The 24,195-nt window shown below is 45.5% G+C and overlaps 2 protein-coding genes and 1 long non-coding RNA gene across 4 annotated transcripts; 1 reads left to right on the top strand and 2 right to left on the bottom strand.

Annotated features, from left to right (window-relative positions):
• Window positions 1-7,066: 7,066 nt before the first annotated feature.
• LOC127306572 (4-coumarate--CoA ligase 2) lies at window positions 7,067-15,234 on the top strand. Its single transcript, XM_051337228.2, has 6 exons — window positions 7,067-8,367; window positions 13,980-14,178; window positions 14,279-14,424; window positions 14,509-14,576; window positions 14,672-14,774; window positions 14,885-15,234. The coding sequence occupies exons 1-6, from the start codon at window positions 7,291-7,293 to the stop codon at window positions 15,002-15,004; spliced, it is 1,713 nt and encodes a 570-aa protein (XP_051193188.1). The 5' UTR covers window positions 7,067-7,290; the 3' UTR covers window positions 15,005-15,234.
• LOC127306574 (uncharacterized) lies at window positions 11,746-12,655 on the bottom strand. The gene is made up of 2 exons (XR_007854721.2): window positions 12,319-12,655; window positions 11,746-12,228 (listed from the first exon to the last, which is right to left on the bottom strand). It is a non-coding gene; the product is annotated as an uncharacterized lncRNA (long non-coding RNA).
• Window positions 15,235-15,443: 209 nt separating the features above from the next.
• LOC127306573 (TOM1-like protein 1) lies at window positions 15,444-21,534 on the bottom strand. Of its 2 annotated transcripts, XM_051337229.2 has the most exons (4): window positions 21,321-21,534; window positions 20,694-21,215; window positions 19,118-19,363; window positions 15,444-16,106 (listed from the first exon to the last, which is right to left on the bottom strand). In XM_051337229.2, exons 2-4 carry the CDS (start codon window positions 21,213-21,215, stop codon window positions 15,696-15,698), a joined length of 1,179 nt encoding a protein of 392 aa, XP_051193189.1. In that variant the 5' UTR covers window positions 21,321-21,534; the 3' UTR covers window positions 15,444-15,695. The 2 variants fall into 2 exon arrangements, with proteins under 2 accessions (XP_051193189.1, XP_051193190.1); XM_051337230.2 differs by lacking the exon at window positions 21,321-21,534 and having other exon boundaries at window positions 20,694-21,280.
• Between the last annotated feature and the right edge of the window lie 2,661 nt (window positions 21,535-24,195).

Below are 24,195 nucleotides of genomic sequence, written 5' to 3'. Positions count from 1 at the left end.
TGCTAATGCTACACATGTTGCTGCACCTCCTACTAGTAATGGTAAAAGAATTGGTGTTGGCAATGTTTCCACTTCTAATGCAAAGCGTGAAAAACTGCCTGAAACTGCTAAAACTGCTGAAACTGCCTGTGATAAAACTGCTGAAATTTTTTCCAACATTGGGGATAATGATCCCATTGCTTTAGATTATAATGGTTTGGATTTTAATGATTGTCACATCTCTGAAGTTATAAAGTTCTTACAAAAACTTGCTAAGAGTCCTAATGCTAGTGCTATAAACTTGGCTTTCACGAAACATATTACAAATGCTCTCATAAAAGCTAGAGAAGAGAAACTAGAACGCGAAACTTCTATTCCTAGGAAGCTAGAGGATGGTTGGGAACCCATCATTAAGATGAATGTCAATGACTTTGATTGTATTGCTTTATGTGATCTTGGTGCAAGTATTTCCGTTATGCCTAAGAAAATCTATAATATGCTTGACTTGCCACCATTGAAAAATTGTTATTTGGATGTTAATCTTGCTGATAATTCTACAAAGAAACCGTTGGGGAGAGTTGATAATGTTCGCATTACCGTTAACAATAACCTTATCCCCGTTGATTTTGTTGTCTTGGATATTGAATGCAATGCATCTTGTCCCATTATATTGGGAAGACCTTTTCTTCGAACTGTTGGTGCTATCATTGATATGAAGGAAGGTAATATTAAATATCAATTTCCTCTCAAGAAAGGTATGGAACACTTCCCTAGAAAGAGAATGAAGTTACCTTTTGATTCTATTATTAAACAAATTATGATGTTGACACTTCGTCTCTTGATAATACTTGATATACACTTTCTGCGCCTAGCTGAAAGGCGTTAAAGAAAAGCGCTTATGGGAGACAACCCATGTTTTTACTACAGTACCTTTATTTTATATTTGAGTCTTGGAAGTTGTTACTACTGTATCAACCTCTCCTTATCTTAGTTTTGTGCATTGTTGTGCCAAGTAAAGTCGTTGATAGTAAGGTTCATACTAGATTTGGATTACTGCGCAGAAACAGATTTCTTTGCTGTCACGAATCTGAGCCTAATTCTCAGTAGGAAACTCAGAAAATTATTCAAATTTACGTGAGTGATCCTCAGATATGTACGCAACTTTCATTCAATTTGAGCATTTTCATTTGAGCAAGTCTGGTGCCTCAATAAAATTCGTCTTTACGAACTGTTCTGTTTTGACAGATTCTGCCTTTTATTTCGCATTGCCTGTTTTGCTATGCTTGATGGATTTTTCGATTCCATTGACTTTCAGTAGCTTTGTGCAATGTCCAGAAGTGTTAAGAATGATCATGTCACCTCTGAACATGTAAATTTTAATTGTGCACTAATCCTCTAATGAGTTGTTTTGAGTTTGGTGTGGAGGAAGTTTTCAAGGATCTAGAGAGGGAGATGATACAATATGATCAAGGAGAGTGAAAGCTCTAAGCTTGGGGATGCCCCGGTGGTTCACCCCTGCATATATCAAGAAGACTCAAGCGTCTAAGCTTGGGGATGCCCAAGGCATCCCCTTCTTCATCGACAACATTATCAGGTTCCTCTAGTGAAACTATATTTTTATTCCATCACATCTTATGTACTTTGCTTGGAGCGTCTGTTTGTTTTTGTTTTTGTTTTGTTTGAATAAAATGGATCCTAGCATTCATTGTGTGGGAGAGAGACACGCTCCGCTGTTGCATATGGACAAGTATGTCCTTAGGCTTTACTCATAATATTCATGGCGAAAGTTTCTTCTTCGTTAAATTGTTATATGGTTGGAATTGGAAAATGATACATGTAGTAATTGCTAAAATGTCTTGGATAATGTGATGCTTGGCAATTGTTGTGCTCATGTTTAAGCTCTTGCATCATATACTTTGCACCTATTAATGAAGAAATACATAGAGCTTGCTAAAATTTGGTTTGCATAATTGGTCTCTCTAAGGTCTAGATAATTTCTACTATTGAATTTGAACAACAAGGAAGACGGTGTAGAGTCTTATAATGTTTACAATATGTCTTTTATGTGAGTTTTGCTGCACCGCTTCATCCTTGTGTTTGTTTCAAATAGCCTTGCTAGCCTAAGCCTTGTATCGAGAGGGAATACTTCTCATGCATCCAAAATCCTTGAGCCGACCACTATGCCATTTGTGTCCACCCATACCTACCTACTACATGGTATTTCTCCGCCATTCCAAAGTAAATTGCTTGAGTGCTACCTTTAAAATTTCTATCCTCTACCTTTGCAATATATAGCTCATGGGACAAATAGCCTAAAAACTATTGTGGTATTGAATATGTACTTATGCACTTTATCTCTTATTAAGTTGCTTGTTGTGCGATAACCATGTTCCTGGAGACGCCATCAACTACTCTTTGTTGAATATCATGTGAGTTGCTATGCATGTCCGTCTTGTCTGAAGTAAGGGAGATTTACCACTAAAATGGTTAGAGCATGCATAATGTTAGAGAAGAACATTGGGCCGCTAACTAAAGCCATGATCCATGGTGGAAGTTTCAGTTTTGGACAAATATCCTCAAATCTCATATGAGAAAATTAATTGTTGTTGAATGCTTATGCATAAAAGAGGAGTCCATTATCTGTTGTCTATGTTGTCCCGGTATGGATGTCTAAGTTGAGAATAATCAATAGCGAGAAATCCGATGCGAGTTTTCTCCTTAGACCTTTGTACAGGCGGCATAGAGGTACCCCTTTGTGACACTTGGTTAAAACATGTGCATTGCAATGATAATCCAGGTAATCCGAGCTAATTAGGACAAGGTGCGGGCACTATTAGTATACTATGAATGAGGCTTGCAACTTGTAGGATATAATTTACATAACACATATGCTTTATTACTACCGTTGACAAAATTGTTTCTTGTTTTCAAAATCAAAGCTCTAGCACAAATATAGCAATCGATGCTTTCCTCTTTGAAGGACCTTTATTTTACTTTTATTGTTGAGTCAGTTCACCTATTTCTCTCCACCTCAAGAAGCAAACACTTGTGTGAATTGTGCATTGATTCCTACATACTTGCATATTGCACTTGTTATATTACTTTGCATTGACAAATATCCATGAGATATACATGTTACAAGTTGAAAGCAACCGCTGAAACTTAATCTTCCTTTGTGTTGCTTCAATACCTCTACTATGAATTATTGTTTTATGAGTTAACTCTTATGCAAGACTTATTGATGCTTGTCTTGAAGTACTATTCATGAAAAGTCTTTGCTATATGATTCATTTGTTTACTCATGTCATTTACATTGTTTTGATCGCTGCATTCATTACATATGCTTACAATAGTATGATCAAGGTTATGATGGCATGTCACTCCAGAAATTATCTTTGTTATCGTTTACCTGCTCGGGACGAGCAGAAACTAAGCTTGGGGATGCTGATACGTCTCCGACGTATCGATAATTTCTTATGTTCCATGCCACATTATTGATGATATCTACATGTTTTATGCATACTTTATGTCATATTTATGCATTTTCCGGCACTAACCTATTAACGAGATGCCGAAGAGCCGATTCTTGTTTTCTGCTGTTTTTGGTTTCAGAAATCCTAGTAAGGAAATATTCTCGGAATTGGACGAAATCAACGCCCAGGGGCCTATTTTTCCACGAAGCTTCCAGAAGACCGAAGAGGATACGAAGTGGGGCCACGAGGCGGCGCCACAGTAGGGCGGCGCGGCCCAGGGGCTGGCCGCGCGGCCCTAGCGTGTGGGCCCCTCGTGACTCTCCCGACTCTGCCCTTCCGCCTACAAATAGCCTTCGTCGCGAAACCCCCAGTACCGAGAGCCACGATACGGAAAACCTTCCAGAGACGCCGCCGCCGCCAATCCCATCTCGGGGGATTCAGGAGATCGCCTCCGGCACCCTGCCGGAGAGGGGAATTATCTCCCGGAGGACTCTACACTGCCATGGTCGCCTCCGGAGTGATGAGTGAGTAGTTCACCCCTGGATTATGGGTCCATAGCAGTAGCTAGATGGTTGTCTTCTCCTCATTATGCTTCATTGTCGGATCTTGTGAGCTGCCTAACATGATCAAGATCATCTATCTGTAATGCTATATGTTGTGTTTGTTGGGATCCGATGGATAGAGAATACTATGTTATGTTGATTATCAATCTATGTGTTGTTTATGATCTTGCATGCTCTCCGTTACTAGTAGATGCTTTGGCCAAGTTGATGCTTGTAACTCCAAGAGGGAGTATTTATGCTCGATAGTGGGTTCATGTCTCCGTGAATCTGGGGGAGTGACAGAAGCCCCTAAGGTTATGGATGTGCTGTTGCCACTAGGGATAAAACATTGATGCTATGTCCGAGGATGTAGTTATTGATTACATTACGCACCATACTTAATGCAATTGTCTGTTGTTTGCAACTTAATACTGGAAGGGGTTTGGATGATAACCTGAAGGTGGACTTTTTAGGCATAGATGCATGCTGGATAGCGGTCTATGTACTTTATCGTAATGCCCAATTAAATCTCACAATACTCATCATATCATGTATGTGCATTGTCATGCCCTCTCTATTTGTCAATTGCCCAACTGTAATTTGTTCACCCAACATGCTATTTATCTTATGGGAGAGACACCTCTAGTGAACTGTGGACCCCGGTCCATTCTTTACATCGAATACAATCTACTGCAATACTTGTTCTACTGTTCTCTGCAAACAATCATCATCCACACTATACATCTAATCCTTTGTTACAACAAGCCGGTGAGATTGTCAACCTCACTGTTTCGTTGGGGCAAAGTACTTTGGTTGTGTTGTGCAGGTTCCACGTTGGCGCCGGAATCCCTGGTGATGCGCCGCACTACATCTCGCCGCCATCAACCTTCAACGTGCTTCTTGGCTCCTACTGGTTCGATAAACCTTGGTTTCGTACTGAGGGAAAACTTGCCGCTGTACGCATCACACCTTCCTCTTGGGGTTCCCAACGGTCGCGTGCTGTACGCGTATCATCACACACGGGGACCTTCATGGTGCCGCTGCAGAACTCCGTCGAGTTCGCGCTCGCCTTCTTCGGCGCGTCCATGCTCGGCGTTCTCAGCACGACGACGAACCCGTTCTGCACACCCCAGGAGATCCACAAGAAGCTCGTGGCCTCGGGTGCGAGACTGCTCGTCACGCAGGCCGCGTACGTGGACAAGCTCCGGCACGAGGCCTTCCCTCGAATTGGCACAGGCGGCGACAACAGTGGGAGCAAGGCCTTCAGTCCCTCACTGTGATCTATGAACTTTGAGCTTTTGAACAATGTAGGAGAGAAAATAGAAGGTACAATCTTCCAAGGTGGGAGAAGGGTGCTATAGCATCTCTACAAATGTAGCCATTGAAGGTGACTAACACCCGAGTCTCTGGTATAAGAAGACCGTTCCGGGAACAACCGAGTCTCCGGTCTGGCTGCTTTGACACGACATGGCCGGAATCTCCGTACGAAGTCTCCAATCTTAGGGATAAAACCTCCGAACGAACCACAAAACGTGAGGCAGAGTTGACACTCCGCTCAAATCCTGGGGTCCACAAACTTTCCCAGAGTCTCTGGCCTAGGAGGCCGGAGTCTCCAATCCGGGGACGCTAGAGTCTCTGGACTGGAGCTCCTCAACAATAGAAATTTCGGAGGGTTCTCTCAACCATGATTCCATCGCGCCCCTATCAACAACAAAAAACACCTATAGTTGCACAACCAAAAAGTTACGGGCATCGTCCTGATATTTTCACTTTTGAGGGGTCGATCGCCGTCTTATGCTCGATACTGATTTTACCTAGAACACTTAGCACAATAATTAAATATCATAATATTGTTATCAAACACACAAAACACTTAGTGAGGGAAATTTCCTTTCAGCAGGTTGTTGAGATGATAGAAGGTCCACAAGTAGATTTGCTGTGTTTTGGGATCTAATTTGATTTTATATGGAGTGCAAGGAAGAAAGCTACAGTTTCTCTCTCTAGTGTAGAAGGTGAGTACAAGGCCTTAGCAAATGCTATTGCTGAGTTAATATGTGTTCAAACCTAGTCGCGTGACTTGGGAGTGTCGCGGCCAAGAGCTTCTTCTTTATGGTGTGACAACAGTGGAGCTACGTATCTCTCAGTTAATCCGGTGTTTCATGCAAGGACAAAACATATTGAAGTGCATTATCACTTCGTTCAGGAGAGGGTGACTCCGAAACTTTTAGACATTTGATTTATACCTAGAGGAAACCAACTAGAGGATGGTTTTACTAAATCACTTTTTGCTAGGCAGCTAGAGGTTTTTAGACACAATATTAACTTAGATAAGTTATGATTAATTGGGAGTGTTAATGTGTTGTACCCTAGCTATTGTAGGTTTCGATATAATTGTATGTTGTCCATCAATAAATACAAGTCACGCCGGTCCTAAGACTACTCATAGTGAGAGTAACATAGCTAGTTACTGTAACATCACACTTCTCAAGATACAATGAGTCTCGTATCGTATATCCTATATTGGGTAGCCGTTGTTATTTAGTGAGAGCTTCGTGATCGGATCTTACAGTTGCGTCTGTCAGACACGCAGTGTTAATAATATAAAATGTGCGTGGATCTCATGTTGTCCTCCAAATATATTTTATATAAAGCTGCCGGAGGAAACATAAATCGATCGATGTATCATCCCCAAAACACTGCATGGCGTGGGTGTACCTCTCCGCGAAATTAAGTGCTACTTGCCGGCTTGCCGAGCCGCTAGATCTGCCACGGCCAATGCACCAGCACGGATGTTCTGCTGAAGTGCTGATCACCACATCAGACTAATCTTTTACTATTATTTAGATAAGTTTGTTCAATAATCCTTCAGTTTTTGCAGCACAATTACTTAGAAGAAAGGATGACTGATGGATAGACGATCCACATGCGCCGATCGGAGAAGAAAGCAAGTGTATCAGGATAGAAACAGTTAAATGCGTTTCTGCAAGAAAAGCAAAAAAATGCGCGGATTTTCGAAAGGTGGGTTGGCGAGGGAGAGCGCGGCGGCCATCGTGTTCGCGCCTCTTCCACACCTTCCTCCTCCCAACGTCTTCTCCTACCTACCCACCTCGCGCTCCTGCCTCCGCTCGTCGCCACTGCATATATTCGCACCACCTCAAAGCTCACTTACCTAATTAAGCTCCTCCACCTTCGAGGCGTGCACTGGTACGAGCTCGCGAGCCATTGTCAGTGCAGTGTAGGCTCTGCTACTCGTTGGCCATTCCAAGAAGCTCTCTGCTCCCTGAAACCAGAGGATCATGATCACGGTGGCGGCGCCCGAGGTGCAGCAGCCGCAGATCGCGGCGGCTGCTGCGGCCGTGGAGGCGGCGGCACCGGAGGCGACGACGATCTTCCGGTCCAGGCTCCCGGACATCGACATCCCGACCCACATGCCCCTGCACGACTACTGCTTCGCGACGGCAGCCTCGGCCCCGGACGCGCCGTGCCTCATCACCGCGGCCACGGGGAAGACCTACACGTTCGCCGAGACGCACCTGCTGTGCCGCAAGGCCGCGGCGGCGCTGCACGGGCTCGGCGTGCGCCACGGGGACCGGATCATGCTGCTGCTCCAGAACTCCGTGGAGTTCGCGCTCGCCTTCTTCGGCGCGTCCATGCTCGGCGCCGTCAGCACGGCGGCGAACCCGTTCTGCACGCCGCAGGAGATCCACAAGCAGCTCGTGGCCTCCGGCGCGAAGCTGGTCGTCACGCAGTCCGCCTACGTCGACAAGCTCCGGCACGAGGCCTTCCCCCGAATCGGCGAGGCCCTCACCGTGATCACCATCGACGAGGACGACGGCACCCCGGACGGCTGCCAGCCGTTCTGGGCCCTCGTGTCAGCCGCCGACGAGAACAGCGTCCCGGAGTCTCCCATCTCGCCGGACGACGCGGTGGCGCTGCCCTACTCGTCGGGCACGACGGGGCTGCCCAAGGGCGTGGTGCTGACGCACGGGGGGCTGGTGTCGAGCGTGGCGCAGCAGGTGGACGGCGAGAACCCGAACCTGCACATGCGGGCGGGGGAGGACGTGGTGCTCTGCGTGCTGCCGCTCTTCCACATCTTCTCGCTCAACTCGGTGCTGCTGTGCGCGCTGCGGGCGGGCGCCGCCGTGATGCTGATGCCTAGGTTCGAGATGGGGGCCATGCTGGAGGGCATCGAGCGGTGGCGCGTCACGGTGGCGGCCGTGGTGCCGCCGCTGGTGCTCGCGCTCGCCAAGAACCCCGGGGTGGAGAAGCACGACCTCAGCTCCATTCGGATCGTGCTCTCCGGCGCCGCGCCGCTCGGCAAGGAGCTCGAGGACGCGCTACGTGGCCGCCTGCCGCAGGCCATCTTCGGACAGGTATTACCTGCTCCCTGCTTCGCTGTTTCTGAATTTGGGTATCGCTCCGGTACAAACTACAGTAGATGCAGGAGTTTCATCTAGACTGCAAAATGATCCATACGATGGTCAGTTGCTTCATCTAGACTGCAAAAATTTACGCCCGAGGATCTTATGCGATCTTTTAGGCCTTGTTTGGTTGCCCGGTTTCTAGGTGGATACGCGCGTATTATACCAGCCCATCCATTTACTCGAAAATACACTTCATAGCTATTTGGCAGTCCGGTTTGTAGTCACGTAAGCCTGAGTAAACTCCTAAAAACACGTTGGGTTGAGCTGATATTCAGACGCGAGGTGGGTGCCGCGTTTTTTCCACTCGCATTTCATGGCGGAAAATACACTACCATACACTGAAATTCACTGTTTTCAAACAAGGCCTTAGTGAAATAACAAAGTAGGATTCTATCAATTTTTTAAAACAAATTAGCAACATTCTTTCTTTTTCGAAAAGAAAGTACTCCGTAGTAGGAATATACTTGAGCATCGCAAACAACAGTTTGGGGCGTTTCTGATTTCCGAACAAGTAGCTAAAAGTGGAAAACGTGTTTGTCGACTTGTGTCGACGTACGACATGTACTAGTACTACAGTAGAGAAGTACTAGTTTTGTCAGCAGCGAGAGGAAGCACACCACGTACACAATTACACTTACACTCCACCGGGCTTGCGCGTAGACGTGCAACAACACCACTGTCCACTCGATCGAGACGAGCAAGGCGCGCGTGGAACATCTCAACAACAACAAAAAAAGGCGCGCGTGGAACGCGTGACAACTTGTTCACGTGCGCTTGTCGTAAGTTCGCGCCTGACATGCAGATGCAGCTAGAGTCCAGCGAATCTAGTTTCGTTCAGTTTTCTATTGAGTGAAATGCATCACGTATCTCGTGTCCGAGAGGGATCAGAGGAGGAGGGCGGTCTTCATGGGCGACAGGGACTTTCCCTTCGACCGTCCACCGCCGCCTCGTCCTCGAAGACAGCAGGCGCCGATGCGTGCGTAGCAGGCGCTGACGCGTGCGCAGTACGACGACGACGACTACAACGACGACTACATCGAGGCGCTGGCGTACCACAGTGAGGAGGTCAAGGACGACAACGACGAGTACGTCGCGATCGTCTTCCAGGAATGACAGCTGGCGCTACAGGACTTGGCCACGCCACAACCGCCACCGTACAACCCGTTTGCGTCCCCACCTCAGCCCTGGGCTCCTCAACCGCCGCCACAGCCCTGGGCTCCTCCGCCACAGCCACAACCCTGGGTGCCTCCACCTCCAGCACCGCCGGCGCACCCGGCGTACGTTCCGCAGGTTCCCAACTGGCCGTGGGTGGTTCTGGAGCTCGTCGTGATCAACAGCGATGAGGAGAACCAGTAGGCGCAGACGTTCTTAGGGTTTTTCCTTTCTTTTACTATGTAAATTATGTTTTCATGTTATAAAAAATAGAAATTCGAGCAAAAATGTGTCGTGCCGCTGGAGCCACCCCGACGTAAACGAACGCGCGGTCGATTTCGACTATTTCGACCGACCCAAACGAACGCGCCCGGACATTGTCGCACACTGAAATGGATCGCTCCATTGGAGATGGCCTGAGTGATACTGTGAGCTCGAGTGTACGTTCGTGAGTTCGAATCACGGAAACGCTGTAGTTTTATTTTTGGGTTGTTCTGGGTGACAAGTGGGACCAACACGTAAGGCAGATTAGATGTTGTTCTAGGCAGCCTGGGACGAATCTGTACGCTTTATTCCCTGACACATCAGCGACTTCAGCGTTATACGTTGGTCTACGTATTTTGGATCGTAGATGAACATTCGTAGCAAGTTAGAGGACTGCAATGAGGCAAGTCTTGAGTTTGAGGACAGTTTTAAATATAGCCGGCAACTTCGAGGATTGTTGATGCATTTCACTCTATTCTAAGATTCACCTACTACAAGATCTGTCAGGTTCATCGCTTCATCTTATCATATTTTAGAGCATCTCCCGACGAGGCTCCTATGACGTTTTTTTTTATCTGGATGGACGAAAACGGTCCAGCGCCCCCGGTTTCTCGTTTTCGTCCGAATTAGACCTTTCATCTGTCCGGACCCCGGGCCCTCGGGCCCTCGGGAAGCGCTCGAGTACTCCGGACGAGAGAAAAGCGAGGATGGGCCCGCTCTATCGGCGAGAGAACAGATGAACCCCACCACTTTGTAGACGCAAATCCCTCCTCCCCTCCCTTTGCTCTCTCGCCGCCGGCACCACCCCTCGGCAATCCGCCGGCGGGTTGCCCCAACTCCGCCGTTCCTTCACCCAGCAGCTTATATTTCGCCGTTCCTCCACCCTCTGCTTATTTTCCGCCGTCGGGCAGCTCCCTCGCGTCGCTCATCGTCGACACGCCCGGCAGGTGTTCGTCCAACTGCCTGGCCGGACATTGACTCCGATGAGGAGGAGGAGCAGATGTTCGCCGAGCTTCTTGAAGAAGAAACGGCGGCTGCCGCCCAAAACGAGGAGCACCCGCTCATCCTCGCTTGCCTGTCCGGCTTGTACGCCGAGTCTGTCATTGGTCGCCGTGGTGGGGCGGCACCAGGTCACCGTAATCGAGGTGCTGGCATCGTGGGCTGCGTTCATTGCTATGCGTCGGGGGATTCGAGACTCCACAATGCATCAACATCTGCAGGATGATCTGGTGGAGCACTTATGAACGCTTCGAGGTAACACCAACTAGTTTCCATTTGATTTCTTTGAAAACTTGTCTTGTTTTGTTAAACTGTAACATTTATTAATAAAAATAAGCCAAATTTTAGCAAAAGTGGTCAAATTCGCCGAATTATGCATGAAATTTGTCATCCAGGGACGTTTTTCTCTAGAAAACGACGAACCCCGGGTGTACCTACCGGGGAGATGGCTGAAACTTCGGCGCTCCCAGACTAAAGTTTCGTCCAATCCGGCGCTATTTAGCGCCGGATTTCGGCCCAGGAAGCCCCAATGGCTGGGATGCTCTTATAACCTTGAGTCTGATTCGTATGCGCAAAAAGAACTTGGGGCTCCTTTGATTTAAAGGATAGGAAAAACATAGGAATATGAAAGGTATAGGATTGGAATGGCATGTCTACTTGAAACCTATAGGAAGATGAAGTTTGTTTGATTGTAGCAAAGGAATTTTTCCATGAGGTATGAGCTAATGCTTTTTTCCTATAGGAATTACACTACAAGATTCCTATAGGAATTTTTCCTATAGAATATGTTCCTATGAATCAAACAACATGTATAGGAATTTTTCCCGTAGGAACCAAATCATACACAATTCCTATGCAAATCCTTTGAATCAAAGGAGCCCTTGGTGTTCACGGTGAGTAAACGCACATATGGAAGCTTTTGGTGGCCTGGAGCCCTGGACTGAATCTGGAGTTCTCTTTGGGGAGATTTCGCCACATTCAAATATGACGAGATTATCATAATCACACACAACATGTACTTAAGCTTAATCAGCACCGTACTTACAAAGGGGCACACACTCCTAGCAAACAAAAAAAGAAGATATGTTCAACAGTCTCATCAAGCCAGCACTAGAAACACACTCATAGACAAACAAGCTAGTTAGACAACCTCCACATATCTCTCTACATTCCAACATCAGGTCCTGCAAAAGGGCCTTGGGGATGCCTCTTGCAGCCACATACAACGGTACCATGCTTTTACATCTGCACTTGGAAAGCTGTTGTCTAGTAGGTGAAGATCACAAGGGTGTGGTCAACGACCATCGCGGCTTTCGGCAACAATGTGCAGCTGCTGCAGCGGAAGGGTGGAAGGCTCGCATTCTTCAAAGGTTGGAGTGAGATCACGATTCTAGCCTAAATAGAACGACGCTAACCCAAATCAGAGGAGCTACAGACGAGTCTGGAAAACCCTAACCGAAGTCGAAAAGGGGAATGCGAACTCACCATCGGATGGAGTGAGAGTGTCCCCATCGAAGGAGGCACCCTCACCACTGTTGTCGGTGTTGGATGTGCTGCAGGTGGTGTCGACGGTCCCGATGCACATGCGGGAGGCGGCGACACTTGAGAAGGAGCAACTGCGGGCGGGTCCCTCGCTCGTGGCAGAGCGTTCCCCAGAAGAGGGACGAACCCTGGTGGCACCTCCATCTCCCGGCTCGAGTCGGTTGCACCCGTTTCCGTGGTAGCCGTCCTGGTCGCCATGTATCCACGTGCTAGGTCAATCACTGCACCCGCATCGCGAAGTCCGTTGGCTTCGTAGTCGCGGATGATGCGTGTGTGCCTTGCGGCCTGCCAGGACTGATCTTAGTCGCGGTAGCCATCGGCGAAGGAAGCGGAGTTGGCAAGGAAGACGTGAAGAGAGGTGAGGGAGAGAGAGATGATGGTGACTTAAGTGAAGTGCGTGCACCTAAGTATGCGTCTTCCGCGTTTCTTCATGCGTGCCACCGTTGTTCAACAATATGCGAATTTTTATAATTTGGCCGTTTCCTCTAGACATGCCGGAGCATGCTTTAAAACCCGTGCTTGGAGGAGAGGAGTCCAACCGGCTTGTTTTCATCTTTACAAGCTACTGTAGGCTAGAGAAGCTGCGGCTACGAAACGCGCGCTACGTGTACGAACAGCTAGCAGCTGCCTGCCGTGTTGGCAAACATGGCGGTGGTTGCCATTGCCAAATGCGTGGACGCGTACATATACGGTTCGCACATCACGTCCATGAAACGTCGGCTAGCTAGCTAATCACGTCCGAGCCTCTCGCGGCACCTACCCCGACCTCGACACCCGGTCCCCGGCCAGCTCGCACCATACCAGCGACCACGTGCGCCTGCGCGGGGCTCCGACGAACATGCCACATTTTTTTAATCAATTTTTTTTGATATTTTAAAATAAGTTTAAAACTCATTTAAGAAAATAGGAGCATCTACTCCGGGTGTAAAAACAGGAGCATCTACTATCTTACATTTGTCCCATTATCTCCATACATTTAAATTTAAATAAAGTTAAAACATTTTTTATGAGATGGAGAGAGTACCATTTTTCTTACGGATCCGAAGGCAATCGGGTAATGGCCGGGTTTTGATTCGAATAGGACATATGAGACCACTGATTAATCAGAACAGTAACAGACCCGACTCGAGGTGAAAATGAATTATCTGATATGTATGCATATAAGTAGGTCGGCGAACCATACAACAGAAAAATAACAATTTATAGAACGAGATTAACAAAACACTAGACGATAGAATGAATACAACATAACAGGCTAGGGTAACACTGACGCGTGCTCCAGTACCCTAGTATTCTAAAAAAATTGGACTTCATATTCAATAGAGTGGCTAGATAAGTTGTGCTATTGTTTTATATAGATGAACTCGGCAACTCGGTAAGTGGTAGATATGCTCTTCCATGTTTCGAATGGAAAATCGGATCATTCAGATAAAACCCATCAAATAATTATAAGTAGTTTTTAGATATTTGGCATTACCATATCATATCGCATCCGCTGTCAAGTTTGAAATTAGATTCCTTCAAATCGAACATGGATTTGTAAAATGGATTCGGTGCGAATTTTTTCTATCCGTTTACACCCAGTTGTTTGTCTGTGCGTGCAGGGCTACGGGATGACGGAGGCCGGGCCGGTGCTGTCCATGTGCCCGGCGTTCGCGCGGGAGCCGACGCCGGCCAAGTCCGGCTCGTGCGGCACCGTGGTGCGCAACGCCCAGCTCAAGGTGGTCGACCCCGACACCGGCGTCTCCCTCGGCCGCAACCTCCCCGGCGAGATCTGCATCCGCGGCCCGCAGATCATGAAAGGTAAACTGCCATACTGCCGTTGGCACGTCGCTTCAGCGCCGACTGCCGTGTCATGGCTACGGACATGTCTGACTCTGACAGCATACGCATGGACGTGCAGGATACTTGAATGATCCCGTGGCCACCGCCGCGACCATCGACGTCGAGGGGTGGCTCCACACCGGCGACATCGGCTACGTCGACGACGACGACGAGGTCTTCATCGTCGACCGCGTCAAGGAGCTCATCAAGTTCAAGGGCTTCCAGGTATAGCGACACGGTAGCTGCACAGACAAAATTTCACTGCTTCAGCGTCTGCCAGTTTCTAAGAGCTAATCCGTGCGCGCGCAGGTACCGCCGGCCGAGCTCGAGGCTCTGCTCATCGCGCACCCGTCCATCGCCGACGCGGCCGTCGTCCCGTAAGACAACTTTCACAGCCCTTCGGCGTCACCAAGAAGGTCCAACTGCTCGTGGTAATTAACTGGATGTCTGCTTGCGTGGAAACAACTTTCAGGCAAAAGGATGATGCCGCCGGCGAGGTCCCGGTCGCCTTCGTGGTCCGCGCCGCCGACTCCGACATCGCCGAGGAGGCCATCAAGGAGTTCGTATCCAAGCAGGTAGACACACTTACATGGCAGCGCAGCAAGAACCTCTCTGCTGACGAATCGATGTCACAATAATAGTGCAGTAGATCCGCCATCTCTGACCACAGTTTGCCAATTTTCAGGTGGTGTTCTACAAGAGGCTGCACAAGGTCTACTTCACCCACGCGATCCCCAAGTCGGCGTCGGGGAAGATACTCAGGAAGGAACTCAGAGCTAAACTCGCCGCCCCGGCCACTGCCTGAAGAGTTGTTCATGTCTTCATGCTAATCATTTCGATCAGAAAGGCGGTTCCAGCATACATGTTCCACCTTTTGTTTCGTTTGGAAGATTGTATTCCAGCTAGTGGCCAGTGACTGAGTATGGGATGGGGATAAAAGTTTTGTCTGCGTTTTCTTTTACGCTACTCCCTCCATTGAGGAGTACAATGTATCAGGGGATTCGTGATTGAAGTTAATCAAGATTGGTTCAATTATATCTCGTTATGCTCCAATTAAAAATTCTGTTATTTCAAGTGTTTGGCCGAGCTTTAAGAGCAAGTAAGCAACACTCCTTTGCAGCAATGCCTGAGTGACCTCGACCAAGAAAAGCACAGAGCTATTTGAAGAGGAGCTATATGGTTCAGTCTTCACATTATGTCCGACGACAGAAGAGGAGCTACGGTTCAGTCACAGATGAAACATATTTTCCATCAGGAATAATTCAGCATTTAATGCATTCAACCATGGAATCAGAAGAAGAGAAGTTTGCAGCAAACATATCAACTGAACAAACTGTGGAGGACAAGTGACATCGTGTGCAGATAAACAACCGACCCAAATCCTAACTGAGTGTGCAATCTTCTACTGGATGAATACAGACATCGTTCAGCAGTATAAATGCAGCAGACATGCTGTGTATCCCTACAGAAACTCTCGTGACTTGCTGGGACGGTATTTAAAAGTTGATTAGGTCATCTTTCTTTGGGTCCTGCTTCTTGGGCCCTTCCTGGGAGCTGCTTCCTCCCTTCTTGCCAAATATCATCTCGTCGAGATCATCCAGGATATCATCATCTCCGCCTGACATTGCTCGAGAAGCAGCTGGCTTTCTGACCAGGGCATCTTCATTGCCAACAAATCCAGAATCTTCATGTTCCGTGGCAATCGGTATGACCACTGGCTGTTCTGTATGCGCTGGCGCCGCGGGTTTCTTCATCTCTTCATATTTGGATACCACTTTCTGGATCTCATCGTTCACACTCAAGGCCTCAAAGAGGAGGGCCTCGTTGTCTCCAGCGGTCTCAATGAATCTCTGGATAGTGTGTTGAGATTGGTAGCATTGTTGCACTAGAGTGATTGTTAAGTCATCCTGTGGAAGTAGAAGAACTAGTCAAAACACATAGCAGATAACCATCACCAGATCATGAATAACGATTTCAGCTTTCACGATAATAGAATGAATTGTCAATAGCTTTTTTCCAATTTATTAGTAGTATGTAAAGCAAAAAATGTACTTTGAAGTTTAAACTACAACAACAACAAAGCATAGTAGGGAGATATATACTCCAAGGAGAAAGTTTTTTACGCCTGGCTGACTGTTTCCTGCAATTAACATCATCGTTATCAGGGAACATAATCTCATCCTCAATAAAGCAGTAAACTTCAGCAACTATGTTTTTTTATATATACAGATCTATCTTAATATTTGAAGACACAGAGTGTCAGATCCGGGCAATCTCGGCCATAGACACCCCTAAATCTAACAACCCATGTTGTCCCAATGATGTATGATGTGCACCTCAAAACAAAATATCCAAAAAAAAAAACTGCCGCTAATCACAATTCCATGACCAGGAAGGAAACAATCGCTAATCACGATCGCAATAGCCACGCCTCCATCCTCGGCTCATCACCCATGGGCCATGGTCCTCTCCCTGGCATCAGCTGAAGCCATGACGATGAGGCCCAGAGAACCCCCGTGTGGTCCAGCCCCCTGCACTCCACCTCCAGCATGCTCTCCTCTGCTGCCACTGCTGCTGGCGACGGCGGTATCCGCACCGAGAGCACGGCGGCAGGCACCGAGCAGCAGCGCAACTAGAAGACCATTGAGAGGTATAGGTCGCCATTGCCATGTTTGTCTCGCTCTTATCTTTGCTTACCACCATTGGTATAGTTTCAGATCACTCGCACTGCTTCTTCCATCCTCCGTGTGCGTGTGAGAGAGGGGACTACCCATGCGTCTGTGTTAACTGTAAAATATAGACTCCGTGGTCTCGTGGACTCAGTGCAGGCCGTCAGCTCCCGAAAACCCAGTTGAAAAAGAGCAACACCATCAAGCTGTCACCCTTCCTCTCCCTGCCGCAGTGCGGGGGATGACCACCAATGTCCGGCGCCGGCCGTCATTCTAAATGCTCAGCTTAATCAGTCACCGCCACGGGTGTCCCAGCGTGCATATCTGCTGGGATTGAGAAAGCATCATGATTGTTTTCAAACTATGGTCCGTCGAAGCCTCAAAGGTTTGGTATGTCCTGTAGGCACTCTCTTTAAAGTTTTATAACTACAGAGTATGCATGCGGTGGAGGTTCGTTCTTATACTGCTATACAGTTATACTGATCGTGTAGCAGAAATTCTTGTATGTACTGTGATCTTGGAGCCTTTTCTCATAGCTACTTGGGCAACCATAACTTTAGTGTCTACTATGTGCACGTATGACAGAATTGGAAGATTGGAGCGGTTGTGTTTTTTCTCACTAATATGAAAGCTTAAATATTAGCAAAGGTATGTGTCCAAACTGCTCCTCCCTTTATGTTAAAACGAGATGTGTTTGTACAGTAGTTCGAAAGTAATTGTCGCATATTTGGTCAGATTTGGTCTAGAACCGACGAACCGTAAGTATCTAGACGGTTTCAGTGTTGTATGTTCTCTCATTTTAAAAAACAAATCTGCAAGAATTAACTTGAAATGGATGGAGTATAATTTTTGCTCAATTATTCCCATACCTATCTATGTAAGTATGTTGCTACAGCATGTAGGAAAATAATTTTTTGGTCGCAGAATGACATTATTCATGTATGGGAGTAAAAAGCATCTCTTCCCTGAATGTATATGCACCCGGTATGTACTAAACATATTTCAAAAAGTAAAAAAAAAAAAGAGGAAATAAATTCGCATGTAGAGGGACATGTTCATGTGTCCACGTAAAGTTTCACATAAAACTGACATTTTTTGTGCCTTGTGTAAAGAAAAAAAATATCTCGAGAAATGGATTATTTTAGCACCAAAATTTGTCTTTTTTACACAGGGCACAAAAATGTCAGTTTTTGCTGAAACAACTTTGTGAGCATGTAACATGTCAAGATATACACGAGACACTTTTTTTGTAATTTTTTGACATTTTTAAATATGTTAAAATGCATTTCAAATCAACCTTGTTCATTTTCTGGCCTTGTTTTTGGCCTTGCCTTCATTTAGATAGTCCATCTGTTTTGAACTGACACACCTTTTCATCATTCCGAGTTGTAGGATTGGTACTTTTTCTCGTCCATGTCAGCCTTGTTCCTTTTCTAATTTAGACTATGTAGTTGGTAAACAGGTACGCTGTACTTATTGGAGAAAATACAATGAAAATGCAAGAGGTTGCAACAATGCTTGTCGTGCTATAGGAATTCATGAACTGTCTGATGTATCTTTTTTATTTTTTATTTTTGAACGAATTGCAACAATTCCAGTTCTGAAGAAAAAAACAATGGTTATTTTTATATGTCTTTGTATGATGGTAGATTCAATTACATATGATTATATGTAAAGTGCATGCGCACGTGCTCAATTACTAGTATAGCTAAGAGACTGGCAAATAAGCAAAGCAGTTTAGGTGGCATGTTACAGACCCATTCCATTAGGACATGTGATGGCTCAGAGAAACTAGAGCATCAACTAGATTAAACAAGAACACCACATTAAGTTTTAACAGCAAACCTCACTGTTTTTCATCGACAGAGTAAATGAGCATGCATTGGCGTAAAATGAGCAAAGCACTTGCGCCAATTCAAAAAATAGCAACGGAATCAAGAGTAGCAGTACTAGCCTAATAGTTAAAGCATGCATATGTGCATATACACCTAGGAGACAAAGTGGATTTCCGACCTCCCCTACTATACAAACAAGTGACAGTACTAGCCTGACCTCTACAGTTTGACACATCAGCACAAAACAAGTACAGGAATAGCAATAATTGCTCCATGAGGAAACAGATCTCCCGCATAGAAACTATTATCCATGTCTAATATGCAGACAACTACTGTATATCTGTATGTACACTGTAATGCAGCCAAAAGGTATTTATACTAAACTGGGAAGAAAGTTATACAAAATGCAGTTACCTGCAAAACGTCCTGCTGAGGAGAAGATGAAAGAACAGTTGAAAGAAGTTCCATGCTGTTACGAGCCACATCCAGAGCTTCCTTTGTTTCTTCAGCAGTATATGTATGAACATGCACATCTTCAAATGCCTGGTGGGAGAAGTTTGCTTCAACTTCAGCTTCAGCAACTGAGCGTGGTGGGGTAAATATGGGGGTCAGGCTCTCATTGTCACGTCCCGGAAACCGCACTCCTCTTGATTTCAGGCTCTACAAAAAATTAATTAGCACAATATCACTTGTACAGTTGTACCCACAAATCACTGCCTTGGTTACCAAAGCATCACACTTATTTACTGCTTGGATATATCATGTTGGTTTATCATACTACCATAAAAAAAACTGGACACTTCTGAACTGCAATATTATTTACAAAAACTGAGTAAATGGCAATGCTGCTGCTGAAGATAGAGGATGATGACATTAAGCTATGGCATTAATATTGACCACCAACTACTAACCACAGCAGTATAAGGGATTTTATTACTGGGATCGCTCTGACCGTGTGCATAACTACGATGAGGTTGAAGCTGATCCCAAGGGAAAGAAAAAGTAATTCCACAGCTACATGGCTGTCGTCAGCTTGTTTCGTGAGATGTTTGGTCAAGTCCTATAATGAGTGAAACCCTCGTTTTGTGTTGCTGAGACATGTGCCCAAACCTCCTGATCCCCAGACCAACCGGCCACGGAACCCTCAACAGCAGGCGGAGTTATATATTAGGAACCCCGTCCAATGAAGCACCCTTTTTGAGTGCCGCGCTGTCAGAACCTCCAGGGATTTCTCCACTGAACACCCACACAATCGGGATTTGATGAAATAGCTACAGTTTTTTCTTATTTCTTAAAAAGAGGTCTGAGTGGATCTATGAAGCAATTTACGACTTTGCTAATAGCCAAAGCAACCTTCAGTAGGCTGTCCTAAATTGGATTCCCTTCCTTAAATACATAATGGTGCAGCAGAGATTATTGTGGCTGACTTTTTCATCAGATAAGGTGGAAAATTCACCTCCGTAAATTTTGGTTTACTACTTCCCTTAGTTCCCATAAGCACTTCAATAATTCATGTGACGTACTGTCATTGGTACTCTATATTTAACTATGCTATATCCATTCTGATTTGCAGGTATGTGCAGGTCTTTTGTCACCAAAGTAGCGGGATCTGCTATTTTATTGTCAATAGGAGGAAAGGCCTCATATGAGAACACAGAGAAAGAAAGACAAACACTGCAGTCAGCAGTGGCAAAACAAAGAAAACAAATACAAGAATGGGTGATAACAGGGTCGACTGACTATCGTTTTTTGTAGTGAGTTTGGTTCATGCATGATAGGTATCTAATCTATAGAGCGTATTGTAGCTGACATCCATAGAAGTGGAAAATTAACCTCACTACCGCAAGACAGAATCGGTAGACCGAAACATAATTCAATTTAAAGCAGGGCTCCTCTCGAGCCTGTCATCTAAAAGTACATGAATTCTAGTGCTGATTTCTCTAATAATAACAAAAGGGACGGTGAAATAAAGGAAAACATCTGATATTACCTTGTATGTTTCCTCATAGACTGGCAAGTATCGGAGCTCATTACCCGACTCTCCCCAGGCCTCAATCAGCGTGAGTGCCTTGTTCCTGTTATTGACCACCGTCTGCGGGTCATCTATCAGCCTGACCATCTCATCGAGGACCCTCTCGGCTGCGACCTCGGAGAAGGCCTTGTCGCAGTTCTTGACGATGGTCTCGAGGAGGAAGAGCGCGAGGAACTGGGCCCTGGGCTCGTCCCTGAGCACGATCCGCTTCTTGATCCCGCGGATGAGGTCCCCGCTGCTGACCTTCTGGGTGTTGATGAGGTCGCAGATTTCGAGGTTGGCGGCCCAGTCGGGCCCCTCGAGGGTCTCGGCGGTGGCCTCCTCCACGATCTTGTCGGCCGGCGTCTGCGCCTGGAAGAGCTCCTTCATCTTGAAGCTCATGGAGCTCATCCCCGCCGCCATCTGCTTGCTCACCTCCGTCCCCGTGACCTTCAGCCGCTCCCCCAGCGCGTTCACCTTCTCCATCAGGTTGTCGCTCATCTTCGCTCGCGAGACGGAGATTAGCTGACGGAAAGGGAGGGCGCCCAAGAAACAAGAAATTGGGGGAATCGGAGGAAGATCGAGGGATTGCGGCCGGGACGATACCTTGTGCGACGGGAATCGGCGGATCGAAGTGGAGCGACGCGCAGATTTGACCAGCCGCCCCGCCCCGCCCCGCTCGCGTGGTTTGTTTGTTCAGTTGGGAGTTCTTGCGACCGGCGGTGCCGAGTTGCCTTGGGCTCGAGGTCTCCGTTCCTTTGGCTTTTGGTGGTGGTGCTACTGCTGCCAAAGTGCCAAGTGCCAACGACTGGTGAGGAGTCCTCTTTTTTCCCTTCTTTTTCACGCGTTCCTAACCCATCGCAGCATATTCTATCTAGCTAGAATAAAAAGGGTAACGGAACATGGGTTTGTTAGTTTGTCATCACGGCTTGGATTAGGCAGACGGCACGCTCTGTTATGATGGTGACCCCGGACATCTTTGGACTTCGAGTTCTGACTTATGGATGAACTCGTACGAAATGGGTATTTCGAAGTGGGTGGATTTGTTCATCTACGGCAGATTGCAACACTTCGAGGACCACGACCCCGTGACATCAGACCATGCATGGTTTCATCTCCATTTGCCAGTACTACCACGTCTCGAAGTTCAACGAGAAAAAACAGTACTATGGTGGAAGTATAGCAATCAACATGCGCAAATTCCCTTCTGATCTTGGGTGCATGTGTAAACTTTGCACGATATTTTTTTCTGAAACAATCATGGGCATGAATATAATACTCCTACTTCAAAAGCAAAAGTATTACTCCCTCCGATCCACAATAAGTAATGAGGACTAAATCTTTGACACTTATTGTGGATCGAAGGAAGTACATGATCAAATTATTGCGAGGAGCTATAATCACGCCACAAAAATGTGTTTATCTTGCCCCTCAGATCTTTAATGTTATGAGACCAGACCATGTTGGTACTTAATTGTTAAGTGTCTTAACCTTTTATTTTTTTCCATTATGAGCGTCCCAAATTTTAAATTAAATATGGAGCAAGATTGTCAGGGATCTAGGTCGACAAAAGGAAGATGACCATATGCTAGTGAATTGCACAAAGGAGGTGATGTTGATCACCCACAACAAAGATCGCCATTCATGTATTAAGATAGCATTTCAAGGTATTTATGTTGTTCATCCTAGACAAGAATAAGAAACATGTATCCATTTTGAACCTTATTTGATTGGTTCAACGTGCACACGATGTAACATATCATATGTCTCCATGTGTGTTTATTTGGGTTTTAACTTCATGCACTTACTATACAATGAAGCGCTACTTTTTTATTATCCACGGTGAGTATTTTCCTCCATGCGCCTTTGTACACACTTTGCACGTGAACTTTTTCTTATTACAATGTTGTATACTGGTACTGAACTTCCGAAGCAAATTTTCGTACATATTTTTAAGTACGGTGAGAATGAAGTCATAGACCATGGAACGATGTACTATTATTCTTAGAGTAAATAGTGGATGATATTGCTTAGTAGCAGTATTATAAGATTCAAACTGAGATTAATTGTAATTTTGCAACTAAATATAATATATTATGAGCATCATGGAGTTTCACCGAGTGTGGATCTTATGTTGCACATGTTTGACCACGAGACCTATTTAAGTAACTTAGTAAACAAAAACTACAACAAAAAAAAGCAACTCATTAGAAGATAAATGAGATTCAAAGCAAATGTGGTTTAATTATTTAGAGACATGTTTGGCACATGCACACTTTGTTTCAAAATAGAAAGTATTACATGCTTGGGTTATCGCACGGAGAGAAAATCAGGCCATAGAGATGTGTTTATCTTGCACCTAGGATCTTTAATCAGATGACCAGCGGGTGCGATCGTTATTGGTAAATGTATGATCCATGTGGTGGAACGCTTTGGCACTAGAAGTGTCCCAAATCTTCACTTGAATGATGACGTGTTAGAGATTAATAGTCAAAGTTATGTCATCAACGCTTCCACAAGTACTCCCTCTGTAACCCGAATCTCACGGACTGAGCTCCCATTTCAATTTGTGTTTACAGTTTACTACTTCCTCCGATTCATATTTATTAACTTAATTTTATCTAGATACAAATATATTAGTCAAACGCGTCTAGATAGTTAAGTTTAAGTCATTTAATTTAGATAGGAGGAAGTAGTAGATTTCTTTTTAGAACAAGTATTATTGATCATCTCCTATCGCGAGGGGCTAGATTTCACAGTTGTAGACAATCCTGTGACACTGTGTGTTATGTCGTTATAAGATCCTTGTGATTACATGTAGGTTCTGAAATACTACCTCTATCCATAAAAATGCTAGTATAACTTATCTAAATTTAGATGCACTCACTCTTTAATGTATAGATATATATTTAAATTTAGAAAAATCTCTGACATCCTTTCATGAATGAAGAAAGTTGTATAGTTAACGTTGTAAATCGAGTAGGCCACACTGACTAGGAGCGGTGTTTTGGCTCTTGGATCAATATGATCTCTTTATTTTGAAATGCATTTTACTTACATTTTGAAATGTTAAACAAATTGAAATAAAAAAATTACACGTACATCTTCACGTGCTACACGCCCACAAAATTGTTTCATAAAAAATAGATTTGTCTTGTGACGTGTGTAAAAAAGATAAATTTCGGTGCTAAAAATAAGGCTTTTCACAACATGAAATTTCTCTTATTATCAAGGAAAAAAATAGCGCGCTATAACAAAATAGCGTGGGTCAAAAAATACGCTATTAGCATGCTATAGCGTGCTATTAACGCGAATAGCGTGCTATTAACGCGAATAGCGCGCTATAGCGCCGAAATAGCGTAGCGTCGGCTCTCCAGATATACTATAGCGTGCTATTAGCGTTGAAATAGCGCGCTATTTTTTTCATGCTTATTATATAGACCATAAAAAAATATTTTTTTCTTGAAACTTGACAAACACA

This window comes from Lolium perenne, chromosome 6 (assembly GCF_019359855.2).
Source record: "Lolium perenne isolate Kyuss_39 chromosome 6, Kyuss_2.0, whole genome shotgun sequence".
Lineage (NCBI taxonomy): Eukaryota > Viridiplantae > Streptophyta > Magnoliopsida > Poales > Poaceae > Lolium > Lolium perenne.
This window is presented reverse-complemented; position numbering and strand designations above follow the sequence as displayed.